Genomic DNA, 13,133 nt, shown 5'->3' with positions numbered 1-13,133 from the left:
TTGTATGGAAGTCTGTGGTGTATGTTATTTAAACCTTACTATAGATATACTAAGTGCTTTAAGAAACACAAGCAGGTTTAAATAGATCAGACAGGCCTAGTGGGAATACGAGTCTCCGGTGCTCACCTTGGTGATGCGGGGATGCGTGCAGCGGCTATTGCCGGTCAACGCGTGCATCCACGTGTGTTCGGGTGATGCGCACTCCTGCTTAAGCGAGCACTTTTTGTCTTGCACGCACCAGCCGCATTCGAAGCGTGGATCTGCCTTCAAGCACATTCCGCAGCTCTCCCTCAGAGCGTAGCACTTATACAGGTGAGCTGTGCACACACAAGGTAGAAAAGCAGCAGGAGTTACACCAAGCGCACACCCAACACTCCATGCAACGCTTTCTCTGGGTCAGCTCGTCGAACCGCAGGAGGTTCGCAGACGTACCTTTTATGTTGTAGGGGTTGTCGATGACAAAGTTTCCGTTCCAAACCACTGAGAGATCCACTGGCAGGTCGCTGATGTCATTTCCCTCGTAATTATACTGCAAGAAAAAAGTAAAGAAATGCAATTATTAAAAATGTAATAAAAACACAAACCATAAACATTTCATTGTTGTTACATAACAAACACAACACGCTATACAATACAGTGCTGTCGAAGCGTCAAAGGCTAAAACAAATACCGTGTTCTATTTGGCATTCGGTGAAGAACTTTTCGAGCACTGAAGAACTTTTCGACTCTGGAACAAGTCCTCTCACTCAGTCTCACACAGACGTGCGCATTTATAGGGACGCACTAATGGGGATTATTCACCCTGTCCCTCAGCGGTCACGCTACATCCGTTTCTTGTTCACACACCAGCCCTCCTTTCCATGTTTCACTCCTCGCTCCCACACTTCCTCCGTCTTATTAAAATGTAAGTCTTCTTCCACTCACACCTAGTTAGAGGTGTTCCCAACATCATGCTTTATTCAGTGTTATTACAAAAAAAACCAAACGGTCTGAGGCGAAAATAAAAATCACGACCGTGGAATTTGTGAGCGTTTGTGATTAACAACTAGGATGAGCAAGCTACGAGGTGCACAATGTGTTCTACACAACACACAACAATGTTTACTGTGCTAACAATGAATCCATATGAACAGCTCATTGTTATAGTGTTTATAAAAGCTGGAGAATTAGCTAATTTTATTGTTGCTCAATATAATAGAAGGCAGGAATGAAAGACAGAGGCTAAATGTAATTCCAGTGTCATTTTAGTTATACTATGACTTTTGCAATAAAAAGACAGTTCAATGAAATGCTGCTATTCCTAAGGTTTGTCTTGTTTCTGTCACTACTTCCTGCTCATCGCATTGACTCGATTCAAATGCATACGTCGGTTCAGCGTGATTGTTCTGAGTTTAGTATCTGATTTGAGTGTGTTTTTAAAGTCCTGAACAAATCGAACACTGAGCTCACACCTGAGCTGAAGCTCAAATCCAAAGGTGCTGGAGTTTTGCAACAGACACACTGCACTATTCCAACATGTTCATTACACTACTCTAGTCATAATCCTGATCAGCATCAACATCCTCGCTGGCTTAAATTAACACTACATGCCTCCATCGCTCTCACTCTACATCATTTAACAGAGTAATTAAGAAACCTTTTAAAAGTAAGATTAGTTTAATCGAATGAAATCGCATTTAGTTGAGAAATATGTCTCATGTTTTAAACACAGGACTACACACACATTCCTCCCAAGTGTTAGCTCATCATGGCTCTTGTAGCAAGCTCACCTTAGTCGTGAGCTAGTGTGTGCTTGGACTCAATATATTCCAGCAGCCGTCTCCCTGAAATCGCCCACTTGAACGCTCTGAGCATGCTGCGTGTTTGGCTCGCCCATGTCGGAAGCACAAATCCGCGAGTTCCTCCTGAACGCACCATTAATCACGAGTCACATTTACATTTTATAATTTAGCAGGAGCTCTTATCAAAAGCAATTTACAAAATCATTCAGCCAACTGAGGCCAAAGCAATAAAAAAATAAATAAATAAATAAAATAAAAAAAATAAAAAAAAAAATCCAAATCCTCTTGGGTCTGTCAAAGTTCTGCACTACTGAGCAAAAGGTTGCAAGTTCAACTCCCAGGCCTGTCAGAGAGGCACTGCTGAGCCCTAAAAGCAAGAAGCTATTTAACCCTCAAATGCTAGTGCTCTACGCTTTCATGATATTCTGTCTCACTGAAAAGTTGCCTTGCATTAATCTGTCTGCCAAAGATAGGAATACTAATGTAAACAAGCCTTAATTGTTGAGATACAGGCTACGTATGACCAAACATTCTTTAAAATGCAGAGGAACATATGGAACTATCAATTTTGTGTTAATACCCTGCATGTGTAACAGCGGCGAGATAAAAAAAGGAAATACTACACTTCTATCTCATGTTATCTGCTACTAGTGCCTCCAGACATAGGAGAGTGTCTGAGGTAAATTAGTCTGGAAGACACACACACACACGCACACACACACACACACGACAGCATGAAAAGGCAAATAAATAAAGAGGATAAGGATTAATGAAGCTGGGAGAGAAGAAGAGGGCACTCTCGAGTCGTCCCACACTTCCTCTCTCTGGGAGAAACATAGATCATGGGGAAACAGAGTAGGGAGGGAGTGATGAGGAAGAATGGAGTGCCGGGAGAAGGGGCGAGGGAGTTGGGGGGGAGAGGGGAGTGGAATGCTCTCTGCAAGGGTCACACTCAGATAATTAGTCATTTTGAAAGACCTGCATAAAGAACTAAAAATACACTTTGCTCAGTGCACTAGCCTTCCTGCAGAGATCACACACACACACCTACACTTTGAAACAAAGAAATTCCATGAGTATGCTTTGTACATACAAATGTATACTGCACTTTCCACTTAATGTCTTTTATATACATACAGCAATTTTTTACTTGAGCCTGGCGCGACCTTCTATTAAATGTTACGCTGCACAGAAAGCAGTTCACTACGCTTGGTCCGGTCTAATTGCCTTTCCGTGCTCATATGCTAATACGCGTGTCCCGTAGGTTATAGAGATATATACCCCAGTGTGGAGGAGTACACCGCTAAGGCAGTTAACGCTCCCCTGAGTGGGGTTGTACCAGCTGTTCTTCTGCTGTTCCTTAATTTGGAATGTAAAGTACACACTCGTACAGCAATCAGACCAAATAGTTAGAAAATTCACTAGGTGAAAAAAAAAAAAAAAAAAAAGCCACTTAACTTGGAGGGGAAATTCGCTTCAGGCTCAGTTTATCTAGGTCAACTTTAACCCTCAAAAGAGATGTAATCGAGAACAAATTTTGGGTTGTGGTCTCTTCTATCTGAGGGGAAAATAAACCTGCTTAAACACATCCAGTTTTCTTACTTCCAAACTTTCCTTAGGAGCAGTTCGAAACTTTTAGACACTTTGACATAACATTGCAGTAACAATTTTGCTTTTAAGCTACAATGGTTTATGTTGTCAATATCAGAACTTCTAGTAATATACCCGGGATCAGCCGATCATTAAAACCTCTGATGGGTGAAGTGAATAACATTGATTATCTCGTTACAATGGCACTTGTCAAGGGTTGGCATATATTAAGGTGGCAAGAGAACAACCAGTTTATGTGCTTGAAGCATGAAAAATGGGCAAGAGTAAGAATCTGAGAAACCTGGTGAGGGCCGATGGCTGGATGACTCGACATCCATATAGCAATGGCAGAAGGCGGCCTGGTCTGGTGAGTCATGTTATGTTTTGCATCACGTGCATGACTGAGCGTGTGCGAGTCCCTCACCTAGGGAAGAGTTGGCACCAGGATGCACTATGGGCAGAAGACAAGCCGGTGGATGCACTGTGATGCTCTGGGCAATGTTCTGCTGGGAAACCTTATGTCCTGGCAATCATGTGGATGTTATTTCGACACGTACCACCTACCTTAACATTGTTGTAGACCAAGTACAACCCTTCATAGCAACGTTATTCCCTAATAGCAGTGGACTCTTTCAGCAGCATAATACATCCTTAAGGAATATAACAAATAGCTCAAGGTGTTGCCTATAAATTCACCAGATTTCAGTCCTATCCAGTATCTGTAGAATGTGCTGGACAAACAAATCAGATCCATGGAGGCTCCACCTCACAGCTTACAGGATTTAACTGATCTGCTGCAAAAGACTGGGTGTGAAGAAAACTCCGTTCTTTTAAAGCATTCGTGTCAGATACCACAACATGCCTGTATACAAGGTCTTGAGGAGTCCATGGCGTGACGGCTCAGACCTGTTTAGGTGGCACAAAGGCTGGAACATACACAATATTAGGCAAGTGGTTTTAATGTTATGGCGGATCAGTGTACATGTCTGGTCTTTTGTTGGGATATCATTAATACACAGAAAACATTTCCTGCTTGGAGACTCGAAAAATAAAGGCAGATATAAAGGTCACCATTTCTAATTAGTAGATTTTCTTTATTACAGCAGATGCCGTGTGTGCACATCAGTGTGTCAGTATCTTTCAGTGGAACTGGAGTGAAACCTTTAGATGCAATATTCTACGCCATTTCACCTCAAATGCTGTCATTGTTCCTTGGCATTAACAAACGTACAAACGTACACCAATTTCAGTTTCAGAACTCTGGTAGTGTCCATATAAAGTAGCAAACGTGAATGTCGGACCACGTGAAGGCTTTCCCAGGCCTCCGCACTTTAATTTCCATGAAATTGGGTTGATGGTGCATCACCGCAGCATGGACTAGCACGCAATTCGTAACTTAATCATTCATGATACAACTAGGTTTAGTTCTAACTTAAGCACAGCTGATACTAATGAGCCTGGGGACGACTCGTTGGAGAGGAAAGAGTGACCCATAATTTAAAAAGCAAATGATGATGTTAATGTGGTTAATGACATTTTCAGCTTTAAGCGTAAGGGTGGACATAATCGGAGCAATGCAAATATAGACAGAATATCAAGAAGGAGAACGCCGGCTAAATCTTTATCGCGGCACAGAGGTAACAAGATTGATCTGTTTTCTCTGAATTCGTTATGTAGAAATAGAAGTACATCACTTCTCTGAGTATATTTATGAAAGACAACATTATCTCATGGGGGGCACGGTGGCTTAGTGGTTAGCACGTCCGCCTCACACCTCCAGGGTTGGGGGTTCGATTCCCGCCTCCGCCTTGTGTGTGTGGAGTTTGCATGTTCTCCCCGTGCCTCGGGGGTTTCCTCCGGGTACTCCGGTTTCCTCCCCCGGTCCAAAGACATGCATGGTAGGTTGATTGGCATCTCTGGAAAATTGTCTGTAGTGTGTGATTGCGTGAGTGAATGAGAGTGTGTGTGAGTGTGCCCTGCGATGGGTTGGCACTCCGTCCAGGGTGTATCCTGCCTTGATGCCCGATGACGCCTGAGATAGGCACAGGCTCCCCGTGACCCGAGGTAGTTCGGATAAGCGGTAGAAAATGAGTGAGAGAGTGAGAACATTGTCTCATGTACGCAAAATAACATCAGGAAGTATACGTTTTTAGATTTTTCCACCTTCGATGTATTCTGCTTCTATTCGTGCAACCTGTGCTACAATTCTGACGCATGTAATAATTGTTCCAAATCTTGTTCTAGTGCAGTCTCAGAGTGTTTAAAGTAGAAAAAGTTGTTAGCACTGACACATATAAAAAGAAGTCTAAGGCTAATCTCCATGCTCGTTAAAACTGTAACTGATACAGAGCACAAAGTGATATCCTTTTTTTTTTTTTTTTTTTTTTTTTTAAAAGATCTATTTATAAATAGAATGAGGCGCTGTTTATGGAACAGGGTTAGAGGGTGTAGGGGGGAGATCATCTTCACAAGCTCGGCAACAATCACTTAATTAATGCCTCTTTATGAGCGTGGAAATTAATGGGTGCATTTCTTCATCTAACTACTGCCACTTTTACACACTACAGCATCCACACTGCCATCTCACACGTCTCACACCACAGGTACTCCAGCACGGGGTCACCGGAGACGCGCATGGGGTCGATGTGGAACTGTCGGAAACTGGTGCTGTTATTGTTATTAAAATTTCATTAGCGCCTCATTCAATTTGGAGCTTCTTTTAAGCCCAGTTTACATCAGACCACAGCGGCACGGCGTCCAACGCACTGTCCTTGTTAATCAAAGCGGTTTTTACAGACGAGCGGCACAGTGCGCAGAGGGACTATTTAAAATAAAAATAAGCCTCCGTTTCTAGCTAGAAGCACGACAAAATAGAGTATTTGTGTTGTGTTTTGAAGTGTGTGCCCATAATCTGAACAGCATGTGGCTAGTAGTTCACTCAGTAGCCTAGTGAAGCAGCGCTGCTCTGATTCGAGTTGAAATGTTCTAACAGAACCACAGAGAGAAGGAGGAACTTTGTGTGAACAGATACAACACACAAAATGCACCTCATGCTGCTTCTGAACATATCATATTATATGCCTTAGGTGAACTGGACTAACCTGACAAACCCAACAACAAAGTCTGTGAAGCTGGACAAAGCAGCCGAGACTCGTGCTCTTGTCTACGTCTCCGGACTTGAGCCTGGACGACTCGTACACCAGCTCCTCTCGTCAGGTTTCTGACCCAGTCTTATTGCTTTTCAGTTGTTTATCGTGGCAGCATTTAAACAGCTGGTTGTTTTGTGCGCTCTTGTCCGTATACGTGTAACGGATATCCAATAACGTACTGTAATTACTCAACTATTTTCCACATTACCCTCAATGGAATATCAGAGTAATAATTGCATGACGGTTTAATTAGACTTGTGCAAGTTGACATTATTTTCAGAGAGGTGGAATCATCGACCCTTGGGATTCTAACTAACTTTGCTGAAGCAGCTGTAACGCAGTAAACTTGCTCCGGATAAAATAAGCACGCTTGTGCATGATGTCATGGGGAAATGATGTTCTCGTTTAAGAGCGTACACCAGATTGACGTACCGAGTGTCTTCTACACACTGATCTCCTCACAAAGAGAGAAAAGACCAGTTAGGATGTTCATGCATCACCCTGCACTCTTCCTCTATTGATGAACAGATGTCAGGTGCAGCCACATCTGCTTTCTCTACACTGTACTTGTGTATCGAGTCCTTCTCTAGCTAAAGGTCCTCCATCAGATCCTCTGGTTCGGTTCCAATCATTCACTTTCCTCTTCTCTCAGAGAACACTCTGCTCCCTCTCTCCTTCCTGACTTCAAATGCTCTCTCTCTCTCCACTTTCTTTGCCAGACCCCTTCTCCTCTCCCAAACTGTAATTCATCATCATTTTATCTGTGTCTCTTCTAATTGGCTCTCATCAGGGACCTCTGCTTCTCCCCGTCACACACACAAGGCACACAAGACACACACCTGCTGCCCACTATCAGTAGAATTCCTTTATTCCTTCATCTCCAACTTCCTTTTCTCCCAGCCCAATTTCAGCCATTGTGTCCGGTGTCAAACTGGTAGAAAGGGAAAAGGGAGAGGGAGGGGAGCGCTCTTCTTTATCTCGGCCATGATAATTTAAAAAAAGAAAAAGTAGTGTTAATATCTGTCCTTGTGCCTCAGCGTGCTTTAAAAAGAACGCAATACATCCGCATGGCTCATAAGCGCTGTGGCTGAGCTGCTGGATTCCAGCTGGACTCTCTCAGAAGAGTGTAGTTTAAACAGACTTGGCTTTCCCATGCTCCCCTGCTACTCCCTGCACACCAAAGCATGATAAGAGGTCTTTGACAAGACATAAGGCAGATACCATGAGCGAGAGGAAGCAAAGAGGAAACGAAAGCATGAAAAGTTCACTTCGAGTAAAATCTCTCACTCTCTCTCCCACACAACCTATTTGCTTTCTGTTAGAAACTTATTTCCCAATTACTGTATAAGACTTAAGTACAGATCACTGTTTAAGACCATTGGAACAACAGCACTATTCCCAAAAGCATCTGTTATCCTGGGGGAGAAAAACTAAAGTGTGTTCTAAATAAAACTACATGCGTGTGGGTGTCTCTGAATGCTGCACTCGGTATTTCTCTTTGCAGATTTCACCCTTGAGACCTCCATGCAGGCTTGTTGAGTCCAGGTTTAAAAAAAAAAAAAAGAAAAAAAGAAAAGTGTGTGTTTGTGTGTGTGCATATATAAATGTCTTTATATGTTAAGCTGTCAGCTCTACCTCAAAAAAAAAATCAAAAATACAGGAGATTAACTTTAGTGGATTAACATTCTGTTTACTCTTAATGTGCAATGATCCTCCACGTTCTGAGCCTACACACACGGACACAAAAGACGCACAACACAGCGCTCGGTACATAATGCAGAAGGAGGGATTTGTTGATGCTCGGTGTGTGCCTGTGTGTGGCTGCGCTCTACTGAGCCTGAAAATGTGAAGGAAGAAGAGGAACACATTGTATGTTAGAACAAAACGTCATCGCCTCCCTCTAGTCCAGAGTAAGATGGATGATCTGTCATAAGTTAGGGTGTGTGTGTGTGTGTGTGTACGTGTGTGTGTGTATGTGCACTCACGGTGGTTTTTTGGCACTGGATGCTGGAGCTGTTGAAGCGCAGGGCCGTGACACTTTGGGTCTCTCCCTGGATGTGGAAGATACACTCGTAGTTCCTTTGCCCTGACTGCGGCTGCGGAAGGTTCCGGGCAGCCAGAGTGATGGGCTTCGTCACTCCTACCGGGATGTAGATCTGAGTCGAGGGCAGGATCTGAGGACAATCCTGAGAGAAAGACAAGACGACATTGATGAATTGTATACAAGTGCTATTGAGCAGGTCATATTTTAAAGGGGCGGTTTGTAATTGTGAGCGCTCGAGTACAAGATGAACTGGGACTGTAATAAAACACAAGCGAGCTACTCTGCTTTTATTTGGATAGCTCATATGTAAAAAGGTTAAAGCTGAGTAGGTTTAAGGGTTGGAAACTTGCAAACATAAAGCCACGTTTTACTGAAAACATTAGGATTATTACATTAGAGAGCCCGTGGGGCAAATTATAAACGCTGCCCTAGAAACTGGCAAACAGGCAAAATGAAAGCGAATAAAACAAAATTATAATGATAGATGAATTATAAATATAAAATGATATTAAAATGTAATAAAGTATGCTGAGCATTTATTTTCTGTTAAACCTGCTGACGTCCTGCCACATGAGCAACGGCAGCAGTTGGTGACTAGAAAGTCGAGAAGTTCTGCATATACAGAGCGACTGGGTGTAGAGACTTCCGATGGGAGTGAAGACACACGTGAGGTGTGGCGAAGAGCAAACGCTGCTTCTTCTCTGTCTTGTATGACATAACGCAGATATACACGGCTGAAGTTTATCCACTAAACATTAAATTTCCCTCAGGAAGGTTTTGTTTTAGACAAGAAATCTGATGGGTCATCAAGTGGAATGCTTGCTGCTCCACCCACTGATGAATGTTATGGCAATGTTATGGTAGCTGGAACACCTTCTGGTGACTTCATAGTACAGACGCTGGCACCGGAGATAAAATCGCTGTGTGTGAAGGCAGCTTAACTGTGTTCCTGATTCTGACACGATCACCCATCATCTGTGGACACTCATTAATCCACCTACAAAAAATCGTTGTACTGATGGGCAGATTGTGCCTCGGCTTCGATTCAGTACTACCACAGCATCCAGATGCACTGCACCTCCATGAACTATATCAAGTTTAAACACGTGTCCGTAATGCAAACCTCTGTTTTAGGGAAAGCAAGTAAAGTTCTTTTTTTTTTTTTATCCAGCAGGAAAAAAAACTAATAAAAAACTAGCAGCCCAAACCTGAAATGTGTCCTGGGCTACTGATGTGGCGGTTTCACACATCATAAACTGCACCTTTAAGGTTAATGCATGTTTCTGACCAATCAGATGGGCTAAAGAGAAGAGCGTTTAAAATTTCTCTCCATCCATGTCTTTTCAAGCGAAGACATCGTGCAGTGATTAAATGTGCAAATTGAAGCCATATGACAGTAAGAAGTGTGTGATTAAATGAGAGAGAAATGAAAATGAAGTGAGGGAGAAAGAGAGCTGATGTCATTACAGTTTTTTTCAGTGATGTCACTATAGTTCTGTTGCTAAAGGTCGGACTTTCTGCATCTCTGGATGGGAAAAAATACAAACCAGGTCATATTGAGTGGGTGGATATGTTTCTATTATATGCACAACACTGCGTGTGTGTGTGTGTGTGTGTGTGCGCACAAGTACTTTCTGAGGATGCTAATAAAGCAAAAGGAAGGAGATGGAAACTTGGCTTTTCTCACAACAATGAAAAGTGGTGCTGTAATGCAATGCAGCACCCACACAACACACAAACACAATAGACTCTCTCTCTCTCTCTCTCTCTCTCTCTCTCTCATGTCCAGTTTATTCTCTCTCGTTAGGCAGTGGTACGTAAGCGCAACAGTCTCCCTTCCAACCATTAAACATCTGAATGTTTGTTGATTGGCTTACTGTCATCTGCGTGTTTGCTCATTGGCTTAGCCAGTCATCTGTGTGTTTGCTGATTGGCTTACGCAGCTTAGGCTGTGTGTAATGGCAGACAGGGGATTATACAAAGCAAACAGAGAAAATTAAAACGAGTGTAATGCCTGAACCGCTTCCTATTCTAATTTGCAATGAACAGTTTGAGGGGCGAGAGAAAGCAAGGGTCTGTTCCCTCAGCACCGCTCCTTCTCCATCAGTCCTGCTCATTCTACCTTTCCTCCATGCATCATTCTCAGTTTCCGACCACAGCACATAACGTGATAATATTTATGCAGGATTGTAAAGACTGATCAGTCCATAAAGAGACCGGGGTCATATTAGTGAGATCTTCATGGTCTGAGAAAACAAGGGAAGGAGAGCGAGCGAGCGAGCGATTGAGAGGACATGGACTATGGAGTGATGTTAGGAATGAGAGAGGAAGACGAGCTTGGAGAAGTCTGACAGGTGACTAAACAGGGCACGGCTCTAAAGACTGGTTTGGACCCAAAACCTCAAACTAGAAGAATTCCTTTCATGTTCCACAAGGTCTTTTTTTTCCCCCCCGAGCTGGTTATCCAGCACCACATTTCCTGTTCAAACTGAGGTTGTCTTGGGGTCAAACCAACTGACTCCACAAGTGTGTGTGTGTTTGTGTAGAAAAAGGAAGCATGTGCCACACACAGAGTCCAAGGTTAATCACATTACTGGGTGGTCAGCACTTGTGTCCAGGCTGACTTGTTCTTAAGGTCTACATATAAAGGAGGAGGGGCTGGAGGCGAACATTTTAGTTCTCAATGTTATATGAGCTTAATAAGAGTGTCAAAAGTCATGGAAAAAGCTGGAGGCGTTCGAGGCTCTTTCGTCTGCCTATCCCTCAATCAGCCCTTTCACACGCTGCACAATAGCTCCTGCCAAAAATCAGGCAATTACAGCAATCAAGTGACCCAAAAAAAAGCGAGGAAACCAAACATGACCTGAGCTTGTGACTGAATGCTGGCAGACAGAAGACAAGTAAACAAATCAATATAAGTGAATTTATTAATGAAAAAGCAAATACAGAGAAATGAAGGTTTTTGTTTTGGTTTTTTTTATCTAGGGATAAAAAAAAACCCACACACACACACCACGCATATATAATGAGCTGGTTAGCCAGCGTGGGTGCAAAAAGGAGCAGATTAATCTATAATTAACGTCAGTGGCGACGTGCAGCGCACCGATAAGGCCAAGGGCGAGTGGGCAAGAAAAAAAAAAAAAGAAGAAGAAGCAAACACAAATCAAAGTCTGCCAACTATCAAAGAGGCACGTGGGTCAGCAGCAAACAACCAACGTGAGCGGCTAACACGGGCGTTAGCGAGGAAAATGGGTCAAGATAAACCTAAAAGGCTTTAGTGCAGTTTGGATTAGAACCTGGTTAATGCATAAACTGAGAGAAATCAATCTGTTTACTCTGGCTAATCAACCCAGGCAAGAGCAAGCTGGAATATTTAGAAACCTAGAGGAAGCTTGTGTGTGTGTTAGTGTGTGTGTGCGTGCGTGCACCATTGATACCCAAAGCGATCCACCATATCCTTGAAGACACACTGACTCAGACACCCATCAATCAGATGGAAAAAAGTGTGGATATGGAGAAATAAAGAAATAAATAAATCCCCCTCACGTTCTTCCTTCCATTTCCTTTCATGTTCCCTTTTCATGTTATTTCTGGCATATTCTATTTGGTGGAATGGCTTAGGCAAGCTCATTAGGCAACAAGGTGCTCTGAGCATGAGGAAGCGTGCGAGAGTTACTTTGATGGATGGAAAGAAATTGAGGAAACGAGTAAGCGTGAGAAGAGCATCTGTAAGATGGAAATAAACTGACAGGCAACTGAATTAAGGGACGGTGTAAAAGAACGCATCCCGATACGCCAGCGCATATCTGTATCAGTCAACGCCGTCAATTCACAATGCGCTTTGCGTGCAAATGAAATTTTGTTTATTTCATTTAGTAATCGGCGTATATTGAATTGTCGGCCTCGCTGCTACCTGACAGCACTCATTCATAAGTTTTTTATTTTGATTTTTTGAAGGTGCCCTTTTTTATTGAATGTTGGAGTAATTGCCTGGAATTTGGCAGGAACTGCTAGGATGTAAACCAAATGTGTGTGACTATGGAAGAGGCAGGCTAGTGAGAAAAGGTGTGTACAGCCAGAGACTGAATATTTTATATGACCATGCTACACACACACACACACACACACTTACTTCTGCCTTCTGGTCAACACTATTATTTAATGCATGCTCTGCAACACCTAAATGTAACCTTAACCTTAGCAACCAAGAGGAAACTTTTTGGTTCTGAAACGCTGCAATTTTTTGTAAACTGTCCAATCCAATCCTTCAGCAATTTCTATCCTTGTGGGATATAAAATCATGCCACCACACACACACACACACAAGCGATCAAACATTACTGACATTTCAGCCACATCGAATCATCTGCTACAATTGATCTCATATTGCCCCTTGTTGACTGCATGATAAGGATGGCCAAGCAGGCCAAATTTCACATGCACAACCTAAACGAAATGTCAGCTAAACCCTTAACCGAGCCACTTGTCGATGTATTAAAACATTTTAAGGGAATGGCTGTAAAATATCTCGAGATTCAGCAGAAATGCGTCCCCAGGTAGCTGTAATGA

General features: G+C 42.8%; 1 protein-coding gene across 1 annotated transcript in view; it reads right to left on the bottom strand.

Annotated features, from left to right (window-relative positions):
* plxna1b (plexin A1b) overlaps nucleotides 1–13,133 on the bottom strand; it is a 182,158-nt gene that overhangs the window by 38,477 nt on the left and 130,548 nt on the right. The window contains exons 10-12 of the mRNA XM_060868021.1: nucleotides 8,506–8,706; nucleotides 433–529; nucleotides 127–317 (exon numbers count right to left, since the gene is read on the bottom strand). Of these exons, the coding sequence (XP_060724004.1) occupies nucleotides 127–317; nucleotides 433–529; nucleotides 8,506–8,706 (489 nt within the window). The remainder of the gene's footprint in view (nucleotides 1–126; nucleotides 318–432; nucleotides 530–8,505; nucleotides 8,707–13,133) is intronic.

Source organism: Tachysurus vachellii, chromosome 4 (assembly GCF_030014155.1).
Source record: "Tachysurus vachellii isolate PV-2020 chromosome 4, HZAU_Pvac_v1, whole genome shotgun sequence".
Taxonomy (NCBI): domain Eukaryota; kingdom Metazoa; phylum Chordata; class Actinopteri; order Siluriformes; family Bagridae; genus Tachysurus; species Tachysurus vachellii.
The sequence above is the reverse complement of the archived record's forward strand: the minus strand, read 5'-3'. Positions and strand labels throughout refer to the sequence as shown.